General features: G+C 45.5%; 1 protein-coding gene across 1 annotated transcript in view; it reads right to left on the minus strand.

The window, feature by feature from the left end:
• Positions 1-537: 537 nt before the first annotated feature.
• Positions 538-24,227, minus strand: part of LOC115313567 — a 71,795-nt gene continuing 48,105 nt past the window's right edge. The window contains exons 9-11 of the mRNA XM_040220262.1: positions 15,722-15,878; positions 3,684-3,800; positions 538-627 (exon numbers count right to left, since the gene is read on the minus strand). Of these exons, the coding sequence (XP_040076196.1) occupies positions 538-627; positions 3,684-3,800; positions 15,722-15,878 (364 nt within the window). The remainder of the gene's footprint in view (positions 628-3,683; positions 3,801-15,721; positions 15,879-24,227) is intronic.

Here is a 24,227-nt window from a genome sequence, read left to right on the forward strand (position 1 = left end):
CTGTAACTCGAGAAAACGGCGGACTATCCCTTTAAGAATTAAAAAAAATCGCGAAGAACGAGACACCGAGTAAATATAAGCATAGCTATGTTTTCCCTCTTTCTCTGTGGATAGAAACAGGCACAAAGGGATGATAGAGGCACAGATCTGTATTTATATCTATCTTCATTTGGTCTCTCATGATTTTCTTAACTTTAATTCTCACATATGCACGATCTCGCCTAACCTTTAACTATAAATTAAACATTTTTCTAAAAAAAAAAGTCCTTTCGATGTGTGTAGGGACAATCTTGCGATCTATATTCGCACGACGAAGCAGATTAACGTACACGGGAAGAGCTCTTCGTGCGCTGCTGTGAGGCGTGGAGTCGCTCCCGACATCACTCTGAGCGTGTTTGTCTTCTTTGGGAAGAGCCCAATTGCTTTGTTATAGTTCAGTTCACAAATACAATAGTATAACCTTCCGGCCAATCCCACGAGACACTTGGAGACAGCGTAGTTACAGTTAGTTTTGTTTTTATTTTTTAAGTCTCTCAATCAACAGAGGTCTTGTGGGTCATCACTTGCCCTACTATTCGATTGCGTGCGTCTGATTTTTTTTGAGACGCAAGATCCATGAATGCAAACCTGTAAACACGAAGGAATTTTGTCAGCAATCGAAACTTCAGTTAAGTATACTTATCAACTAGAATTACTCCTGAAAATGGTAGGCACCTACCTTCCAATAGAAAAAAATCACAATTTCTTTTTCTCAGACGCAAATATAGTAGCCTAAAAATACCATTTCGCCATAAAGCAGGGGTGTACTCCCCGTGGAAACAAAATGTTCCAGAAACCAATAAGAGACCGGCATTTTAAATCATATGTCATTCATAATTCACCTAATGTCATGCACTATCTTTTAAGTGCAAGAGAGAATTTTATATTTAATGTTTTTTTCTCCAAGTCAAACTTGTTTCATCGGGGCGAAAAATACCAAGTATGTTTTCAATACGGAGAACTGTTTGCAGAACAAAAAGAAAAGGAACTGAGTACCAAAAATATATATGAAGTAATATATAGGCACAATTTAACGTTTATAATTGTATTCAAAGTTGGTGAGCGCAAACAGGTATCAATATTAAAGTTGCTCTTTTTGCGATTTCATTTTGAAATATATAAAGATAGCAGTAATATTTTACAATCCAAGTTTCTTTTGATTCCACAATGAACAAGGTAATTTTGGCTTGGAAAATCTAGTTTACATCATCCCTATTTGTTGTTTTGTGAACATTAAACCAACAAACATTTGAACAAATATTACCTGCTTAATGGTGGATAGACTGCACTGGCATACGGTGGAATGTTCACGCAAGTAAAGTAACTAAATTCTCCTCTAAATGTATCAAATATATATGGCTTCTTATATGAACCCCTTTCACAATGTCAAAAAGCCTTCTTTCATGCAGGGTCGCTCATTTGTCGTTGAGTCAAGCGTGTATCAAGAAGGAAATTTGTTCAGTGCTAAAGCAAGGAGCAATGATAAAGCAATGCTAAAGCATCGAGATACAATGATTGGAACTCATTCCAGCCGACCCGTGGCAGACCACTTGTGTTCGCGTGAAGCCGAATGCGCACGACAAAAACAATTTGCGTATTACTTTGTTCGTACCTGACAAAACCGTAATTCTACTTTGCCTGGAACCTGTCTCCGACTAATATCTGTTCATGGTCCTATTCCGCCCGTGCATCAAAAGTGGCCCCATAGTTGTAACAAATGATGCCAAAAAAGCCGAAGTTTTATGCTTTTAGAAATCGCGATCATGGCGGTTGTTCATAGAAGCTCTGAAAAAAAGCGCTATAGAACCCGAGCGTCGCTCTCCTCGCGGCGTCAAAATTATTTGCTCCCCAAGCTCCTGTACACTCGAGCTGTACAGTTACCTTCAGCAGAGCAGGCGTCTGCTGCAGTATTACCATTGCTGTTACACCGCCAGGGTCGCTGCCGGCGACATCATGACGCCCCTATGAGGTCATCATGCAGAAATTGAGGGACAACTTCTTAGGGCGTGGGGCAACACATCAGTCAGAGATGCGTTCTAGGCACCAACATCATACCTATAACGCGTTTCTGAGATGGTAAATGTCCATGAATATCGATCACGTGGTAGGTGCCTCCATGAAGGGCATGGACACGTAGTTACGTCAAGTGACGCGGCTTCACTTATTGTGACCACGTGACGCAAGGGTGTGGAACTGCAACGTCACGCGGTCAAGTCATGTGGTGAAGTGATTTCAGTTATCATAGATTTCAAGTTGGATCACGTAACATAAGGGACGTCGACCGAATTACCGCATATATTCTTCGCCGGTGGCGTTACACTAAATTGCGGTAAATGTATGTACCACTTGTGTGAGTTGTGCTTTTTTTGTAAGGGTGGGGAAATGTTTAGCCTTCCCTATAATGCAACCCCCCATGTTAGTATCGTTGCGTCGGGCGATTGACGCGGACTTGCGTAGATGACGCCTACTTTCTAAAAAAGTCCACCTAGTTCAGAAACCTCTATTGCGTGTAGTATTGTCAGGTAGACACCTAAGAAACACCAGGGTTAAAGGCTAACATTTCACATTTGAAACTGACACGTCTCTCTGAATACTTCTCACTCAAATTATTTTGTCATGCCATGTAGTGACCTTGTTATTCAATAAAGAAAAATGTATTTCCAGCGAAGTTTATCCAAGAAGTTCTTTATGCATAAAATATAATATCCAAGGAGTGCCATAAATCTAAGGAGCACCTCACTTCACAAGACGTCAGGCGACATGATTTCACAAGGCGCGGCTTGGCATGACTTGCCACGCGTCGTAATTACGTAATGTCACGTCACAATTTAAAGTTGGGGTGTCCCGGGTCTTAAATTGGTGTATATGCACCAACTTCCGTTTGTATTTAGCAGGCAATCGTTTCCCGCATGACCCATGACGTGTGAAGTAAATTAACATTCTATAGTTTCTAATCAATTAAATTTCGTCGCTAAATTTAACGGGGAAATGCACGCACAGATAGACGAGTGAAAAACTCTCAGGGGGCAGAGAGCTCCGTAAAAATGTTTTTATTGTTTTAAAATATTGTGCAGTCCGCCGATATCAGTTACAAGTTACTTAAGACTACATCCAAAATATATTCACACTTGCTAAAATCAAACTTAACATGTTTCCGCGTGCACTAAATATTTTTGAATATATAATTTTTCACTATCAAAGCCAGTGTACTATCTGTTTATAATTATTATTTGCCAATGAGGAACACATATGCTACTTGTAGATAGACACAGTTGCAAAAAAGTTTTAACTCTGGTTGTTAGACTGCCTTTCGGTTTTTGTAACGTAAAACACGAAGCGAAGTTTTGAATGAAGATGAATTGTCTGAAAGTCGTTCACTTCTATGACTTACCTAAGAATATTTCTGATTGTTTAAAACTGCACTACGATACCATTTATGTGAGACTTTTAAGTATAAGTAAATTGACCAGTTGCAGAAAGAAAAAAGAACAAAAAAAAAAACTCTTTTTTAATATTTGACATAACCGTGTAAGTGAAAATGTAATTAATTCAGAACTTTAATTTGGAATATTTTCTTTAACCCCAAACATTGATGACGCTTTAGAAACTTTATGAGTGTGGGGCAACTGCATCTCATTACATACCTTTTCGTCGCCGCATTTCATTCCGTCGGGCGAGTTAATAGTTAAATGCGTTTGGTTAATGCAGCATTGACGCTGGCATTCGGCGTCATCTGCATTTCTCCCAAGGTCCGACCGTAACTGCAATGAAATGAATAAGTTTATTCGAACATTTCTTAAGATACACTTACTGATTCTAATAGGTCTCCTGTTCAGTTGTTTTCAAGGAAGCACACGTTTAAGTAACAGAAAAAACACTGAATACGTCTGAGGATACAAGCAGCGGGAAATCTGTTTGTTATTAGGGACTGAAAACCGAAAGCAGATAATAATAAAGAATATTCCTTGGAGTAGTTTTTTTTTTCAAGCGAACATTTTAACATGTTTCGCTGAAGCTGAACGGCGCTACTGTTTAACGCGAAGAATGAAAAACACCAATGGGATTCAGAGGAACGCTGCCAAAAACTCTCACACAACAACAATGATGGTTGGTAGCTGTTTCCTGTTGTGGTTCTGACTATGAATAGGGTAAAACTGGCGAGTTTTTTTTAACTTTTATTGCATCCCCTATAAGTAATAATTTGCCCATGCGCAACAAAAAACCGTCTATTGACAAAATCATAAACATTCACTATAAGGCTGGTGGTGGTTACAAAATATGTACTTATAAAAGCTTGGCTATGTACAGTCCAAACTGCAGCTTGAGGATTTTCTATAGACATGAGGTGTTGAACGCTAGCAAGTAGGAAGCGAAAGCGACGAGTGTAACAAACAAGACAAAGATGCACTAGCCTAGAGCACCCAGCGCTGTACAACAAGCAAGAATAAACTTTTTACGTCGCTGCCTTTTACTGGTAGAGCCGATATATCACGAAAATAAATACAAACAACTTTTCCTCTAAAAATAACGCGAATCACTGGAGGATTACCCTAAAAATTATAAGTTTTTGTAAATGTAGAATTGGCGACAAAATGAGCTGACACAGCCAGTATTGGCGGTAGCGCGTTACAAGTAACGACGTGAGCGCGAACGCTTTACCTTTCTCGGTAACGGAGTAACGTACTCGTTAAATATTCAAAACTGTAACGGGTAACGTACTTATGTTACTTATTTCAAGTAACGGGTAACTCAGTTACCTGTTATTGTTTTTTTTTTTTTTTTGTAAGTGGACGTGCAATGAGGCATTTTGCGGGCAGGGGTTCAGTGGAGGACATATCAGTTCTTGTTTCGATAAAATGCAGCCCTTTCAGATCCGGCTGGAAAGGAAGTGGGTCGGTGTGCTTGTTTTGTTGTCTTTGTTTTGTTCAAGGTCCCAAGTTTTCTGTTTGGGATTGAGGTCACCATTTACGGTTGAGGTGAAGACCAGTGGGGGCAGGATTGTATAACAAAGGTTGACTTTGTGACGTCGTTGGTCGATGATTAGGCTGTGGATGGGGTATGGGCCGTTTGTCGAAAGGGAATTCGTAATAGGGCAACTCGTAGCAGGGCCGTTCGTCGCACAGTGCAATTCGTAATGGGGCGATTCGTCACCAGGAAAACTTGTCGAAAAACTGGAGTTTTGAAATAGCGCTTTGTCATTACGGAACAAAAAACGTCGCCGAAGATATTATAACCCGACGCTATTCTCAGCACTGGCCTATTTTTAATTGTTCAGTAGCTTTGTTATTCAGCTTGCGTGTAGTATCCTGTTTAGAAAGATTAGCCTCCCGTTTGGTTCTAAGTTGGTAAACACCTTAGTTAACCTTAGAAGTACAATGTATAATGCTTTGACGATTACTTTGTTATCCACCTTCGAGTCCACAGTCTTTCTCTGGTTCCCCTACTGACAAAGGTTTTCATTCAGCTTAGCTTACAGGGTTTCGAAGAAGGATCTGGAAATGCGGCTTCCAATGACTCATTCATGAATCGGCGAACTGCTATGAATTGTTTGATTTCTCATCGATCTTTGAATTCGCCATGGATATCATCCAGACGGAGAGACGTGGGGAGATGCTACTTTTTCAGGGATTTTCATACACCGCCAACCGAAGAACTGAAACCAGTGTATACTGGATATGCCGGAAAAGGGAGAGCTGCAATGCAAAAATAACAACCGATTTTTCCAAGCTTGAAACTTTGAAAGCGAGGAACGACCACAGCCACACCCCAGAATCGACCGAAATCCACTGTCTGAAGGTACGATCAAAAATGAAGACGTGTGCAGGTGAGGACGCATAAGATTTACTTCGTTTTTCGTATAGTTCTGATGATAAACTGCATTTGATAACATATGTAATTTAGTATTCAGTGGAAGCACGTGACCAAGTTCAGCATAGTCTCTTGGACGCGGCTGCAAATATCACCAACAGCACTGCGTCGCAACTGCCCTCTACGTCAACTCTACGTCGAACCTTTCAAAGAGAGAGACAACGGGCAACATTTAATTATGCCCTTCCGCCCTGCCGAGAGGACATGAGCTCCTAAGAGAGTACACGGTGCGTACATAAAACATTACGCAGTTGATTTGCATGCCATGTGTCATTACCATTATGCGGTTGATTTAAATGCCATATTTGCTTGTAGGTGAAATGCAAGGAAGAGCCGTTTCTCTTGCACGACAGTGGCGAGGGCGACGTCAACCGGCTCATCCCATTTGCAACACAACGCAACCTGGAGTGTTTGGGAGGGGGAAGTGGCTGGTTTTGTGATGGCACGTTCAAGGTGGTGCCCTCCCTGTTCTACCAGCTTTACACCATACATGCGCTCAAGAACGGCATCACCGTGCCCATGGTGTACGGATTACTTCCAGACAAAACGGAGGCAACATACCGCAGGTAAATCCCAATTGTACTGTTGCCCTATTAGGTGTTATCTCAAGGTATTGCAAATGCCTTTGCAAACTCTACTACTTTTTCATCTTGCCAGGTTCTTCACAGCCGTCATTGACAACATTGGACCCTGCGCTGCATGGATCCTGTACACTGACTTGGAAATGGCCGCTATCAACGCCACTCGTGACAATATTTCAGAGGTCCAAATTCAAGGATGCTTTTTCCATCTTGCCCAGTCCGCTTATCGAAAGCTTTCCGTCTTGGGTTTTCAAGCGCGTTACGCCATGGACGCGACATTTGCAGTAAAGGTTAGTCTCTATTGGCCTGTAGAGTGTTGTTTCCTTTTCGACATGTATATATTGCTTATTAGCTCCTGTAGAGTTTAGAAACATTTTACTATTATTCCAGATGAAAATTCTCTCTGCTTTGACCTTTAATTCTGCCTGCTGGGAACATTCCTGAAGCTTTCCAGGACATCATAAAAGCATTTTCCCCTGAGGCAATTAAAGTAGCGGACTAATTTGAGGAGGTTTACATCGGCCGACCGCGACGAAACGGGATCCGCTCCGCCCAGTTCCCTCCAAAAGTGTGGTCCATGCATGAGGCGACGATGGGTGGAACGCCGCGGACCAACAGCAGTGTGGAGGCATGGCACTATGGGCTACAGGTAATTTCTTTTATTGCCTTAATCATGCCGCACGCGCAATCGACAGACTGTATGACTAAAGAGACGTTTGCGCGCACGAAAAAATGCGAACACACAAAGGTCCGGACGTGGCAAGCGCACCCCGTCCTGACCGTTTTGTGCTCGTCTTCTTTCGTGCGCGCAACCGTCCTTTAGACAAGCATGCAGCAACTAGCCCAACAAGTTTTATTGGACAGTGTGCATCTCGTGTTTATTTATAAAGTACTTGATATCGTTTTTTGCAGAGCAACGTAAGTTGTGCTTCACCGAATTTCTGGGCGTTCCTGGAGTCACTAAAAAGGAGCAAACTATGACGGAGCTGAAGCTCAGCCAAGCTGCAAGCGGGGACGTCGTTTCCACAAGGGTGTCGCGGAAGCGGGCCGGACACGACAGGGGACTTCGGGCCATCCTTCATGGCTATGACGGGACCGACAACTTGGATGTCGTCGAAGCATGTGCCAGAAGTTTCTCTTTGTGGGCACCGGTAAATTGCTATCATTAAATAAAATACTTGTATTTACGCCCCTAAATGTGTACTCCCTTCATATTAGTCACTAGGAGTGGTGCCAAGGTTGTGGTGGTCAAGACATTATTTATTACGCAGTGCCTATAAAAATTAGTACAAACTAATTTCATGGGTGCCGGAAAAATAAGTAAGTAAAGGAAAAGGGTCACTGGTGATCGCACTCACCTAAAAAAAACTTGGCTCAATAAGCAACAAAACCCATAAAAAAATTATCAAAAAGAAATGTTTCACGAATTGCCATTGTGGCGAACCGCCCTATGACGAATTGCCCTATGTGACGAATAGCCCTGCTACCAGCTGTCTTGCGACGAACTGTCGTTCGACGAACGGTCCTACACCCGCTGTGGATATATAACGCATTGAGAAAATAAACGCAGTAGCTGAGTTTGAGACGGTCTTTTCCCCTGTCGTTTTTCTTCCACCATGTTTCCCAGCTTTTACTACAGTCTCGGGCATTCCACATCATGATCAACATCCACCAGCGCGCCTGCGCACTCACTGTTTTTTCTTTACTTAGTTACGTTACTCGCTAAATATTCTTCACAGGACGTGAAAACAAATACACATAATTTTTTTTCGCATTTCTATACTACTTTTTACCTTAAGTCCAGGGGGATTCGACGCTATAAAATGATGGGCCGATCAGACACCATCATGTTGTTCGTGATGTTTCTGTACGTGTTCTATTATTCCCGAGCCGGTCATAAAACGAAAAAGGCCCAGTAACTTGCGCTTTCGACGCTGCATGATGGCTGCCATTAGCTCGTAGCGTCGGAGCTAAGCTCAAACAAAAATGGGCGCCAAGTCGTAATTTTTGCACTCATTCCACGATCCTTCAAAATTTCGCCAGTCTTTTCTCCACATACAAAATTCCACTTTAGAACAACGCCCACGCCCTTCGTCTTAATGCTAAAATACGCTGTCGCAAAAAAAAAAAAAAAACAGCAAAAAACGCTTTTACTCTTAATTAACAAATAAAAGTACCGCGGAGTAACGTGCGTTACTTTTTACCGGTATCGGTAACGATAATACGTTCCTTTTATCTTGACGTAAGTTAGACGGGAACGCGTGCTTTAATTTGGCAAGTAAAAAGTAACGTATTTCATTAATTTTTTCGTCAACGAATACAACAATGAGCGCAGCGAAGCGCAAGTTAAATGAGTTAAATTGAAACATGAGGCTCCTTCGTCTTGTATGTCACTAAATCTTGTACTGCAGTGCGACAATATAAAAATGAGAAGTGTATTTCAACCTCCCGTTTAACGACTGAACGCATCCGGGGTATGGCATTTTGATGATCCTTAGCGAAACCTGATTTGCCCGGAGATATATATATATATATATATATGTATGTGGTTGTATCCACCCGGCTTCGTTCGAGAGATGTAGTCGAATTTCATCAGTCGATGCGGTTAATATTGAAATAATAATCTTCATTATAGGTACAGAATGTATGATATTGTCACGCTGACTACATAGAATAATAAGTAAATTGAAACGTTTAATGGGGCTAACTTGTGACCAAAACAATTTAAAAAAGGCTAGCGTCGCAGGCGTGGGTCACGGCGTGACAACAGGATCGAGTGCAGTAGCAAGTCTGACCTCGGACCACCACGCAAAGGACCTTTTGTACCCACGTGTATATCGGGAACATTCAGCGTAGGGCGTTCGGCGCGTAGAACATTCGTATCTTGATCAGACGAGAACGTTCTTGAAGTCATGAGAATGCTAAATTGAAAGAGTACATAAAAAAAGCGACCGCTCCCAGGAATCAATCCTGCGGCCTCAGCGCGAAAGCCAAGCACGGCAACCCTTCGGCCACGCACGCGCTCACTCAGCGAGGCGCGTGGCCTTACTCCCCCTTTTTACAAGCGCAAGTCCCCGATTTAACACGAAATAAAACAAGGCAAATAAAAGAGAACGGTAAACTGGAGGTCATCTGGAACACAAAAAAAAAGTCATAGCCCTATCAAATGTAGAATGGCTTGAGTTGAATGGCGTGAACGACATCGGGTCGCGGTCGGCGTCGTGATGATGCTTGCGTTCCGTCGGGTACCACCTTCTAGCTGAGCTCCTCTAGTCGACAAAGTCCACTGTAGGGTCCAAAGTACCATCTCAACAGGTTCTCGCTGGGCCAAGGCTACGGATGGGCGTACACACCCACACTCTCTCCACGAGCGTGAAGTGCACGTCCCGGTGACGAAGGTTGTAGCGACCAGAGTCGACGTCTTTCTCGTTTTAAATAATAAGTCGGGCAAGCTGGCGGACTTCGGTCCGTTGGGGAACCATCGGAGCGTCGTCGCTCCCGTCGTCAGCTGGATCGTGAGGCAGCATCGCGTCGAGCGTGGTCGTTATCTTCCGACCATGAACATCAGCTGGAAAGGTGTAACTGCAGTGGTCTATCGAACCGCCGTGTTGAAGGCCGTAACGTAGGGCCATACTTCGCCCCACGTCTTGTGCTCTAAGTCGTTGTACATAGATATCATATCGGCAAATGTCTTGTTGTGTCGCTCCGTCAGCCCGTCAGTCTGAGGGTGGTACGAGTGGAACGACGGTGGCTGGTGCGACAAAGCCGAAGGATTTCTTGGGTCAGCTTTGCCATGAACGATGATCTCCTGTCAGTCATCAGGACCTCGGAGACACCTTGCCGAAGGGCGATGCACTTCATGAAAACCTTGGCGACTTCTAAGGCAGTTCCCGCCGGAAGGGCTTTCGCCTACCCGCATGGTTTAAAGTAGTCCGTTGCCACAATATTTTCACCGGTTGCCTTCCGTCAACGGATAGAATGGTCTTAGCAAATACATTCTGACCTGCTGGAACGGCATGGACGGAGGCGCAATTGACTGCAGGAGTCCCGCCGACTTGTTCGGCGGTTTCTTGAACCGTTGACACTGACGGCACGATCGGACGTTGAAATGGACAGTGTTCGAGAGCTTGGTCCAGTGGTCCTTCTCGCGAATCCTGGCGAGTGTCCTGCGTTATTTAAGGTGTCCAGCTGTATAATTGTCACGGCAGGCTAGGAAAGCGTCTTCATTGAGGTCACTGGCAATCACCAATAGCCGCGCTAACTTGGTGATTCCGAAGTTCTGTTTGTAGAGTACACCATTTACCAACACAAAAGGACAGGATCCTGGAGAAGATGCAGGGGACTGCGCCTCCTCGGCCCTCCAAGTGCTCGGTCAGCCCGCGGAGTTGAGAGTCACCCTGCAGAAGTGCGGCCATGTCACTCATGTTTACGGAACCAATGAAAACCTCGTGGTCGTCGTCGGCAGTGCTAGCGAAAGTTGACTCGACGGGGGCTTCCGAGAGATAGTCGGCGTCACTGTGCTTGTAGCCAGACTCATACACGAGAGCCATGTCGAATTTTTGCAATCGGAGCCTCCGGCGAGTCAGGCGTCCTGACGGGTCTTGAATGTTGGCGAGCCAAGTGGGCGAATGATGATTTGGGACAACTCGGAAAGGGCTCCCGTACAGGTACGAGCTGATCTTGGTTATCACCCAGAGGATGGCCAGGCATTCCTTCTCACTCGTCGAGTAATTGTTCTCGGCCTTTGAAAGTGTCCGACTGTAGTAGACGATTACCCGTTCTGTGCCCTCCTGCAGTTGAACCAACAGCGTTCTGTGTCCCGTATTACACGCGTCCGTGTGACTTTCGGTCTCCGCAAATTGGTCCAAATGTCCGAGAATGAGAGGCATCTAGAGTCTTCGCTTCAGCTCGTCGAAGGCCCGTCGAACCTCTTTTTTCCACTCGAACTTTGCGGCGTCTTGTTTGAGATGTGTTAGCGGCACGATGAGCTTTCCAAGATCTCAAACAAACCGCCTATAGTTTGCACAAAGCTCGAAAAATTGTCGCACCGCCTTCATGTCGGACGGCGGCGAAAATTCTGCAACGGTCACGTTGCTCTCGACGTGACCGAGGAACTTTTGTCTAGCATAGGAGAACCGACACCTTGTATGCTTGAGTGACAGGCCGGCGGTCTTGATGGCTTGAAGCACGGCTCGAAGTCGTCTCAAGTGTTCGTTGAGATCCCGTGTAAATGCTACGGCATCGTCGAAGTAGACGAGGCAGCTCTGACATTTCAGAGTGCAAGCAGGGTGTCCATCGCGCACTGGAACGTTGCTAGTGATGTACAAAGTCAGAACAACATCACTTTGAACTCGTGCAGGCTGTCGGGTTTGACAATGGTAATGTTCTCGCGGTAGCGTTCGTCGACTTCAATCTGCCAGTTGCCACTCTCTAAGTCCATCGACAAGAATATCGGGAGTGGCGCAGTCGGTCTAACGTATCAGCGATGCGAGGGAGCGTATCTACGTCCTTTTAGTCACAGCGTTCAGTCTCTGATCATCCACGCAGAACCTCAGGGTTGCGTCCTTCTTCTTTACAAGGACGACTGGGGACCCCCACGGACTTCTTAAAGGTTGCATGTGTCGTCGTCGAGCATTTCTTAGACTTGATCTTGAATCGCTTCATTTTCAAGGAGACTCGGTACGTCGACTGATGGACAGGGAGTGGGTCGTTGTCAGTAACGATGTAATACTTCGCTCCCGTTGATCGTCGCAGCGTTGATGTGGCGAAGCACTCGACGAATTAGCTTAGAAGGTCAAGCAGCCGTCCTAGTTCAGTAGCTGGAATATTCGGTTCGATGTCAAGTTCCGAGGGCGGCATTCTCTCGTTCTCCGATGAAGTCAACACTTCTAAAAGTGAAGCGATTACGGCTGACTTCTGGTATTCGTCGATGAGGCCCACGGCGATACCTTTCGAAAACCTTGCGGCTCTTCTCAAGAATTTGTAACCAGGAGCATACCGCACCCATCTCGAAGTTTTGTTACTCCTCCTACGACAGCGATTCCTCTTTCCAGATTCAACCAGGTGCTTCCCTCAAGCAAAACTTCGCCGCAGGAAGCTTCATTGGTCCCGACGGGTGCGAAAGCACTCAACCACGGCGGTAAGTTCGCGCGGTGTGCGAAGACACGGACCACGGAAAACGTTGTTGCGGATTCTTCCAGGGGTAGGACAGGTTTTCATAGCGTCGGACGGTTTGCCTCGATATTGATTACGGCGCCGTACTTACCTAGAAACTATATTGCGAGGATAAAGTCCCACGCACATTCTTGCAGAACAACGAGCTTCACGGGGCAGGTCTCACGGTTGATGGGAAATCGTGCAATGCACATTCCAGACAACGTTATTACTTAGACCCCGGCGGCTCATATTTGCGGACCAGTCCTTAGCGTCGTCATTTTATGAAGCCGGTGTGAAAGCCTCCCACTAAAAACGGAGTGGTCTCCTCCGGTGTCCACGAATGCCGTCGCGTCGTGGCCGTCGATGGTCACATTGAGGGTGTTGGAGACTGCTGTATGCGTGTCGCCCGGATGCGTGGCGTCGGCCGAGTGCGAAGTCTCCCGCGTCTTTAGAGTCTCTTTACGTTGTCGGTTTACGGCAACTCTACATCTATAGGTAGCAGCGCTTAGTTTTCCCAGCGCGACAAGGGCGACAGGCTATCACGATGGGTCGGTGCACGGCGATACTGGACGTCGTGGGGACTGCAACTGGGACCCGCAGCAAGGTGCAGGTGATAAACACTGAGCGTTTCGAAGGTACTCTTCAATCTCCCGCCGTAACTCACCGTAGCGTGAACGTGGGTCATTTGATTGGAAGCCGCGAAGTCCTATGTATATTTGCCGGTAGGGGCAATGGGTGATACACAAGGTCGGCCTCCCCACACTCGTAATACGGCGGGCGTCCGTCGGCCGTCCTCCAAACATCCGTCATCCTAGCAAAAGTTACTCAGAGCGGACGTACTGTGGCGCTGGGGGTTCATGTCGTGGTGGCGGCGTATATGGGGGAGCAAGAGGCGGTGGTCATCGGAGAGTTGGGGCGTAGATCAGCGTCGGTTTTTCGGACGATGAAGAGTTAAAAGAAGCCTGTGGCTCGATAGCCCTATGAAGCTCTTCTTGTACAACATCGGCGATGGACAGCGATGCCGGAGGGTCGGCAGCAGGCAGCAGTTTCTTGAGTTCTTCGAGAGCAACCACGTGGCTGATCTCGCAAATCTTGTCGGTGGTGGTGCTTAATATTAACACAGAGCGTGCCATTTCCAGAGCTGACACGTTGTTGAGCTGATGAGAGTGGTGAGCTCAAGCCGTTTGTACCCGCTCGATGTTTGTTGCTTCGGCCACAAACTCGTCGGCTGTCGTTGGAGAATTGCCGACAATGCCGCCGAAGACCTCACTTTTCACGCCTCTCGTAACGACCCTGAGTTTTTCTTTAATGGTGGCTTGATGGTCGGCCCAAGTGCTCAGCCGCAGAACATCTTTGACATAGCTGGTTACACTTTCGTTGGGTGCTAGAGTCCTCACCTGTAGAGCCCTTCGGACAGCTGCCTATAGTGCTGATTTATGAAGGTCCGCTTCAGCTCGGTGACGCAGGCGTCTCACGATGTAAGCGAAGCCTTGTGTTTCTCTAAGCAGTGCCTCGCGGTGTTCTCCAGTGAGAAATATAAATTGTGAAGGCGCTGCTTTGTGGTCCACCCGTTATGACGGTCTGTGAGTTCACAATGCTGAAATCATTATTCCTGATGCTTGTGAGCTTCACCATAGAATGGAGTCGGATTGCGTTGGAAGACTGGCATAAGGACGACGGATGGAGTGGTTAACGACGTCTGCGGCGGCTTGTTGCTCAACACCGGTTTTTTCGACGGTTTGGTCATGGCCTTGGCTGTCAAGAGACCAAACTCCGTGGGCCTTCCTTGCGTGCGGCGGCTTGCTCGTGCGTCGCCTTCCTCTTCGAAGAGTCTTCATTCGCTGTTCAGTGGGATAGCACTGCGGGCACTTGGAGTGTCTCACTGTATGGGTTGTATCCCGCTCATCCACCAAAATGTCCCGAATGACGGGGGGACGACAAAAGGATAAGGGAACTGACAAGTTTAATGAGGCAATCTGCCCTAAACAAAATAGAAAAAAAGGCTTGCTTCGCAGGCGTCGATGACGGCGTAACAGCGGGATTGAATGCTGGGGCGAGAATGGACTCAAACCACCCCGGAAAAAACGTTTTGTGTTCCCTTTGGTCTCTGGAACATTCGGCGTACAACGTTCGGAGCATAGAATTGGGTAGCTCGATCAGACGACAAGGTGCCTCGATCAGACGACAAATTGAAAGAATTATTAAAAAGAAACAATCCCTCCCAGAATTCGATCCTGGGGCCTCCATGCGAAATCTAAGCACTGTAACCTTTGCGCCATGCACGCGCTCACTCGGCGTCGGGCGTGGCGATATAACTTTGTTAAAAATGTTGGGGGACCAGTCTAAAGAGGAAGTACGCTAAGGCTTTTTTTGTTTTGCTTACGAGCGAAAATATTGTCATCCTTCGGGTAAAATACAGAACAGTTCGTAATCCCAATTTTTATATCATGAAAGCTCACAGAAAAATAACAAAGCGACTTTAGTAGGCTTTTTTTTTATTTTAACCACACAGGATCCGGGGTTGTGCATTACAATTTTGTACAGCTTTATAACCTACATTTTGTTAGAATGTACAGTAATAAACAATATAAGCACTAATTGCAAAGCAACCTTAGAGAGAGGGGACTGGTTTTTTCCCCTTTGCGAGAAAGGTAACTATCTAAGAGTTAAAAAAAAAAGAAGAAAACATGCCGATGGAAGTGTAACACCACTGTTATCTCACTCTGCTGATCATGACAAAAAGCATAACCCGCCCAGATCTATTTGTACCAGTGCTAAGCGTGTACAGGCGGTACAAAACAACGCGGAGGGAAAGCAAATTGGAAGTGCATCTCTAGACACAGAAAACTACATGCAGAGCCATTGTGCAGTTCACGTGCAAATTCTCATGCTAGCTGCGGCCACCTCTTGGTTGTTTCATTTGACGTTTTTATGACCAGAGAAGGGAATATTCATACGCCTAATTGTAGGGATTATAAATACGCAAAAGGCGCTTTTATGCAAAACACTTTTGACTTTTGGACTTTTATGCGAATTTACATTGTATAAGTATATACGTACAGCCCTTTCAAATACACCTGTGGAATGTCGACAATATTAGAGCATGTATTGGCTTTTTCGAGCCCAGAAAATATCTTGCAGTATTCAGAAGCAGTGTAGAAATCCGCGGGAAGTTTGTCGTTTTCAAATCTCATTGACTTGTGAGAACGATTGAAGCAATCTTCTTTCTTATATCTGAAAAAAAAAATCGTTTGTTTATTTTCGTATAATACTGAAGCAGCTTTGCTGCCCCCCCCTTTCCCAGGAAGAGTGGCTACAAATGAAAATAAACACACACAATCACGCCCTTTCACAAACAGAATATTCGAAATTATTGCTGAAATTGTCACCACTTCGCTAAGATATCTCAGGGTTACGGCTATCACCAGCATCGTTTGACACGCAGTTTAATTGTATTATTCTTAATGGAAAAAGTGAAGTTTGATAACATTTGTGCTTTGATACGGCCCCAAACGCCTGCCATGATTAGACATGTACTACCACGTGAGACTTTTTTGGGGTAATGTGATTTATCTCAGCTTAATTAATAATTGGTTATGAGGTGTAAAAACTTGAGTGGCAGTTTTTCGGAGGAATCTCAGTGACTCCCATTCCAGGACTTTCAATTTTTTTGATGACCTGTCTAAACGTCAATAGATATTGGAAAAAAGCGCGCTTCGAAGCTTTGAATTTTCTTTAGTTCATCGATATTTTTCTCACCGTCAAGAGAAACCCCAAGCTACGCAGGCGCGCCCTTGAACGGGCCGCACAAATATTTTATTCGCAGAGTTTTACGCTATAGGGTGATAGGGACAAGCTCCGTCTGGTGAGAACAATTCTCTCTTTCCAGCTCTACAAAATATTTCAGTTGAATCGGTACATAATTTCTCGAATAAGAATTAACCTGGAATATTTTTTTTTTGCTTTATCCTTTAAGTACTCTCGATTCCTTAAAAAAAAATGCTATTTTTATTCACAATATCTATGAAAATTACATCTCTCTGACGACGGCATTTTCCATTCGACAGAAGACAAGATAATTTTCTAAATGTTTTTGTAGAGAACATACTAATCATAATCCTTTTCACCCTTCTTGTAAATGACACAATTGTCTGCATATTAACACACACTCCATCACCCCGGAAGTTTAGGTAAACCTATATAATCTGCCCCAATACCGAAAACTGTAGGTAAGATAGCAGATATATAATTTCACACACAGCTCAATCCTATCTTTAGTTTACGCTGTAAGGTTTACTTTTCAAACAATTCAAGCACCTGATGGCTGGCCAAGTTTTATGAATACAAAAAAATATTTGCAGGTATTTTGCAACATCTTTTTTCTCTGTACCAAAAAGGAACTTACATAAACCTATTTGACTTTTGGCTTAAGTCGTTAGTACTATTTTCTTTTGCTTCGTGAGGTTTCCTGAACAAAATAACTGTCGATACTTTCAACTCTCACACAACTTAGGCACATTACACGGGGAGCACAAGGTTCGAATTATATTTTATTTCTTCGTGCAAGAACAGGTTTATTAAAATAAGACGACCAACCAATCCCTAAATCAGGGGCCCAACGTTTCGAAGCCGGTTCGGCTTCTTCTTCAGGGGCGACTATGGAGGAAAGGAGCCGCAATCTTCTTTTTCCTCTATGACGGAGGCGAAAGTGCATGATTTCATCTTCTTCCTCTTTGCTCGTTTTTTGAAGACAACTGATGGAGTCCGTTCACATACACAGATGGCAGTGCGCCAAGAGACCTATTAATGTTTGTTGGCGTTGTCTGAATGTGCCAAGATTCAAGGAAGAGCCTCCGGCGAGGATTAGTTTCATATCCAGGATACGTGTGTTTAGAAAGTCAATGCGGCGGTCATTCTTTTCACAGTGTTCAGCAACCGCGCTGCGCTCTTGATCGAAGTGGCGCACATCAGCCTTGTGTTGTCGAATCCGTTCATGATAGTTTTTTGCTTTCCCTATGTACGGGGACGGGCACTCCGCGCAGGGAATCTCGTACACCACACCTTGCACTTTCTCTTTAGGGGGCCGATCTTTCGGTCGTGGCATAAAGCGTCCAAGGGTTGAAATTGGCTTGTGGGCCATCTGAATGCCCTCCTTTGCTAGCACCCGTGCCAGCGGCTCACTTGTTCCCTTGATGTATAGGACGCTGATGCGCGTGGTTGGCCGGTGTTTCGAATCAACCTGCGACTGACGGTGTTGTCGGCTTCGGTTTTGACGACGGGCAATGCGGTGTATGAAGCTGCCGCTATATCTGTTTTTCTTGAGGTCGCAAATGATGGTTTCTTCTTCTTTTCGTCGATCAGAATCAGTTGAAGTTGAGCAAAGGTTCTTTGCCCTTGATAGGAGTGTGTTTACCACCGATACTTTATGGGTCGTTGGGTGGTTGGAGTCAAATTGTTAGTACCTTCCGGTGTGCGTTGGTTTGCGGTAAACTTAGAGCTGGAGATGGTCTTTCTGCCTTTGTACAAGCACATCGAGAAACGGTAAGGTGTTGTTTTTTTCCCGCTCCACGGTGAATTGGATGTTAGGCTCGATCGAATTGAGGTGTGTCAAAAAGTTGTCTACTTGAGACTTCTTCATGACGCAGAAGCAGTCGTCCACATATCTCAGAAACACCTTGGGGCTTTCAGCAAAGGACTGGAGAGCCTTTTGTTCTATGGCTTCCATGCACATGTTTGCCGTGGCGACAGAGATGGAGGCCCCCATTGCGGTTCCACTGGTCTGCTTAAAGTACTCTCCTTTGAAGCTGAAATTAGTGTTACTCAGGCAGAATTCAAGGAGGCGGCAAAGTTCGTCCACGTTGAGCTTGGTCCTGTTGCTCAAATCGCTGTCTTTCTCCAGGGTGCTTCTGGCAGTCATGACTGCTAAGGAGACCGGAACGCTTGTGAACAGAGATATCACGTCAAAAGATACCAGAATCTCCCCGGCGCTTATCTTTAAATGCGAAATCTGCTCCACGAAGTCGCTGGCATTGCGCACATATGTTGGGGTTTTCCCAACGAGAGGAGAGATAGTGTGATGAAGGTAGTTTGACAACGCTTTGAGCGGAGAGGTGGTGAAGTCAACGATGGGTCGGAGGGGAACGTCAGGTTTGTGTATTTTTGGAAGTCCGTAGAAGCCGGGGGTAAAGCCATTCCGGCAAAGAAGGCGCAGGTGAAGCCTCCTGGAATCTGGGTTACCTTTAAAAATATCCGTAAGAATCTTGTTCAACTTCGTCTGGACTTGTGATGTCGGGTCTCTCTTGAGTTTTTCATATGTAGAGCAGTCAAGGAGATCGCGGACCTTATGCACGTAGGCATCCCGGTCTAGGACGACCGTTGAGTTGCCCTAATCCGCTGGCAGCATCACAATGTTGTTGTCCTCTCGAGGCTTCCGAAGAGCTTGCACCTCTTCTCGTGATAAATTGTGTCGGTGATGTCTTGGAAGTTTTGATAGCAGAACAACTACTTTTTGTCGGACTCTTTCGCGAGCGTTTGAATGCAGCTGCGCGCAGCCGTCTTCTATTGTGGCAACCATTTTTGGTAAAGGTGGCTTCGTCGTTGTCATGTTATAACCGAGACCCTTTGCTAATACTGGAGTCTCACAAGGAGAAAGTAGTATTGAAGAAAGGTTCGTGACAAACCCGTCGATGTTGTAGGTTGCCTTGTTTTTCTCTGTCAGTCTCGAAAACTTTTTTCGCTGGGCTGTTTGCTGTTTTGCTGCAGCGGTGGCAGCGACACTTGTGGCGAACTACTTTAAAGCTGGAAACACGTCGGGAATTTGATGTTCCAGCTTCCGACGAGTAAAAAAGAGGTCCAGCTCTTTCTTCTTTATAGTTGAGTTGCACTCGTGTATTCGAGCTTAAACTAACCTGTGCTCCGCCTGGTCGATAATTTTGTGTCCCTCTGGTGTATGGACGATGCGTTTGAGATGAAGACTGCGGGGAACCACGTGTGAATCTCGGCAGTTTCTTGTAAAGTCAAGATGGGTCTTAAACGTCGAGATGGTGCGAGCGATGTGCACATACCGTTTTGCCAGCTGTGTAGTCTCTTCTCCGTAGTCAAGACGTAAAGACTTAAAAGTAAACATTAGACAGAAGTCTGCCTGGTTGGGGAAATTATTATTAAAATACGACCACCAACCAATCCCTAAATCAGGGGCCCAACGTTTCGAAGCCGCTTCGACTTCTTCTTCAGGGGCGACTATGGAGGAAAGGAGCCGCAATCTTCTTTTTCCTCTATGACAGAGGCGAAAGTGCATGATCCCATCTTCTTCCTCTTTGATCGTTTTTTGAAGACAACTGGTGGAGTCCGTTCACATACACAGATGGCAGTGCGCCAAGAGACCTATTAATGTTTGTTGGCGTGGTCTGAATGTGCCAAGATTCAAGGAAGAGCCTCCGGCGAGGATTAGTTTCAATGTCCAGGATACGTGTGTTTAGAAAGTCAATGCGGTGGTCATTTTTTTCACAGTGTTCAGCAACCACGCCGCGCTCTTGATCGAAGTGGCGCACATCAGCCTCGTGTTGACGAATCCGTTCATGATAGTTTTTTGTTTCCCCTATGTACAAGGACGGGCACTCCGCGCAGGGAATCTCGTACACCACACCTTGCGCTTTCTCTTTAGGGGGCCGATCTTTTGGTCGTGGCATAAAGCGTCCAAGGGTTGAAATTGGCTTGTGGGCCATCTGAATGCCCTCCTTTGCAAGCACTCAGGCATTCAGATGAGGGCATTCAGATGGCCCACAAGCCAATTTCAACCCTTGGACGCTTTATGCCACGACCAAAAGATCGGCCCCCTAAAGAGAAAGCGCAATTAAGGTGTGGTGTACGAGATTCCTTGCGCGGAGTGCCCGTCCTCGTACATAGGGGAAACAAAAAACTATCATGAACGGATTCGTCAACACAAGGCTGATGTGCGCCACTTCGATCAAAAGCGCAGCGCGGTTGCTGAACACTGTGAAAAAAATAACCACCGCATTGACTTTCAAAACACACGTATCCTGGACATTGAAACTAATCCTCGCCGGAGGCTCTTCCTTGAATCTTGGCACATTCAGACCACGCCAACAAACATTAAGAGGTCTCTTGGCGCACTGCCATCTGTGTATGTGAACGGACTCCACCAGTTGTCTTCCAAAAACGATCAAAGAGGAAGAAGATGGGATCATGCAGTTTCGCCTCCGTCATAGAGAAAAAAGAAGATTGCGGCTCCTTTCCTCCATAGTCGCCCCTGAAGAAGAAGCCGAACCGGCTTCGAAACGTTGGGCCCCTGATTTAGGGATTGGTTGGTCGTCGTATTTTAATAATCATTTCCCCAACCAGACAGACTTCTGTCTAATGTTTACTTTTAAGTCTTTACGTCTTGACTACGGAGAGGAGACTACACAGGTGGCAAAACGGTATGTGCACATCGCTCGCACCATCTCGACGTTTAAGACCCATCTTGACTTTACAAGAAACTGCCGAGATTCACACGTGGTTCCCCGCAGTCTTCATCTCAAACGCATCGTCCATACACCAGAGGGACACAAGATTATCGACCAGGCGGAGCACAGGTTAGTTAAAGCTCGAATACACGAGTGCAACTCAACGATAAAGAAGAAAGAGCTGGACCTGTTTTTTACTTGTCGGAAGCTGGAACATCAAATTCCCGACGTGTTTCCAGCTTTAGAGTCGTTCGCCACAAGTGTCGCTGCCACCGCTGCAGCAAAACAGCAAACAGCCCAGCGTAAAAAAATTTCGAGACTGACGGAGAAAAACAAGGCAACCTACAACATCGACGGGTTTGTCACGAACCTTTCTTCAAGACTACTTTCTCCTTGTGAGACTGCAGTATTAGCAAAGGGTGACGGTTATAACAGGACAACGACGAAGCCACCTTTGCCAAAAATGGTTGCCACAATAGAAGACGGCATCGCGCAGCTGGATTCAAACGCTCGCGAAAGAGTCCGACAAAAAGTAGTTGGTGTGCTATCAAAACTTCCAAAACATCACCGACACAATTTATCAAGAGAAGAGGTGCAAGCTCTTCGGAAGCTTCGAGAGGACAACAACATTGTGATCCTGCCAGCGGATAAGGGCAACTCAACGGTCGTCCTAGACCGGGATGCCTACGAGCATAAGGTCCGCGATTTCCTTGACTGCTCTACATATGAAAAACTCTAGACAGACCCAACATCACAAGTCCAGACGAAGTTGAACAAGATTCTTGCGGATATTTTCAAAGGTAACCCAGATTCCGGGAGCCTTCACCTGCGCCTTATTTGCCGGAATGGCTTTACCCCCGGTTTCTACGGACTTCCAAAAATACGCAAACCTGACGTTCCCCTCCGACCCATCGTTGACTTCACCACCTCTCCGCTCAAAGCGTCGTCAAACTACCTTCATCACACTATCTCTCCTCTCGTTGGGAAAACCCCAACATATGTGCGCAATGCCAGCGACTTCGTGGAGCAGATTTCGCATTTAAAGATAAGCGCCGGGGAGATTCTGGTATCTTTTGACGTGATATCTCTGTTCACAAGCGCTCCGGTCTCCTTAGCAGTCATGACTGCCAGAAGCACCCTGGAGAAAGACAGCGATTTGAGCAACAGGACCAAGCTCAACGTGGACGAACTTTGCCGCCTCCTTGAATTCTGCCTGAGTAACACTTATATCAGCTTCAAAGGAGAGTACTTTAAGCAGACCAGTGGAACCGCAATGGGGGCCTCCATCTCTGTCGCCACGGCAAACCTGTGCATGGAAGCCATAGAACACAAGGCTCTCCAGTCCTTTGCTGAAAGCCCCAAGGTGTTTCTGAGATATGTGGACGACTGCTTCTGCGTCATGAAGACGTCTCAAGTAGACAACTTTTTGACACACCTCAATTCGATCGGCCTAACATCCAATTAACCGTGGAGCGGGAAAAAAACACCTTACCGTTTCTCGATGTGCTTGCACAAAGGCAGAAAGACCATCTCCAGTTCTCAGTTTACCGCAAACCAACGCACACCGGAAGGTACTTACAATTTGACTCCAACCACCCAACGAGCCATAATGTATCGGTGGTAAACATACTCCTATCAAGGGCAAAGAACCTTTGCTCAACTGATTCTGATCGACGAAAAGAAGAAAAAAACATCATTTGCGACCTCAAGAAGAACGGATATACGGGCAGCTTCATACACCACATTGCCCGTCGTGAAAACCGAAGCCGACAACACCGCCAGTCGCAGGTTGATACGAAACACCGGCCAACCACGCGCATCAGCGCCCCATACATCAAGGGAATAAGTGAAGCGCTGGCACGGGTGCTAGCAATGGAGGGCATTCCGATGGCCCACAAGCCAATTTCAACCCTTGGACGCTTTATGCCACGACCAAAAGATCGGCCCCCTAAAGAGAAAGCGCAAGGTGTGGTGTACGAGATTCCCCGCGCGGAGTGCCCGTCCTCCTACATAGGGGAAACAAAAAACTATCATGAACGGATTCGTCAACACAAGGCTGATGTGCGCCACTTCGATGAAGAGCGCAGCGTGGTTGCTGAACACTGTGAAAAAAATGACCACCGCATTGACTTTCTAAACACACGTATCCTGGACATTGAAACTAATCCTCGCCGGAGGCTCTTCCTTGAATCTTGGCACATTCAGACCACGCCAACAAACATTAATAGGTCTCTTGGCGCACTGCCATCTGTGTATGTGAACGGACTCCTCCAGTTGTCTTCAAAAACGATCAAAGAGGAGGAAGATGGGATCATGCACTTTCGCCTCCGTCATAGAGGAAAAAGAAGATTGCGGCTCCTTTCCTCCATAGTCGCCCCTCAAGAAGAAGCCGAACCGGCTTCGAAACGTTGGGCCCCTGATTTAGGGATTGGTTGGTCGTCGTATTTTAATAATCATTTCCCCAACCAGACAGACTTCTGTCTAATGTTTACTTTTAAGAACAGGTTTTATTCTGACTTTGAATCTAATTTAGTGATTTGAAAAAAAAAAGCTACTTTGATTTCAATGTTACTTACATTTATTACTTAATATATGTATATCTATGCAGTTTCTGAAATTTACGTATCAAGCTAAATGATAATCGAGTTCTCTTCGCAGCTAAGGGCCTTAAGCCAACATGTGCCATGCAGTAGCAGTTGAGGTTGTATGGAGTCTTTAACTTTAGAGCTAATCTTTTGTCCTTCCTTTATGTGTGGCAACCGCTGCTCTAGAAATAACCGAAGTACAGACATAAAATACGGGGAACCTTTTGCGTCCAGAGTGATTCTCGGTCCGTGGTACTTCGTGTTTCTCTCAGTTTTTCAGGTAGGTTTACAGAAACAATATTTTTTTTGACAAGAGAAAATAAGATTAAAAATAATTCCCGAGTGAACTATGGTTCAAAACAAATTGTATTTTCCAGTGTGGTTATGTTTGGTTACTCGTCATCGATGAATTGCAACAATGACACTGTCAACAGTACATTTAGATGCTAAACAATTTTGTACCTTGTTCAAAAAGCTAACGTTTTATTCATTGAAAATGCAATAATTTAGGGGTGACCAATTGTCTTCAATAG

The sequence above is a fragment of the Ixodes scapularis genome, unplaced genomic scaffold (genome assembly GCF_016920785.2).
Source record: "Ixodes scapularis isolate PalLabHiFi unplaced genomic scaffold, ASM1692078v2 PGA_scaffold4__175_contigs__length_147842914, whole genome shotgun sequence".
In the NCBI taxonomy this organism is placed as follows: domain Eukaryota; kingdom Metazoa; phylum Arthropoda; class Arachnida; order Ixodida; family Ixodidae; genus Ixodes; species Ixodes scapularis.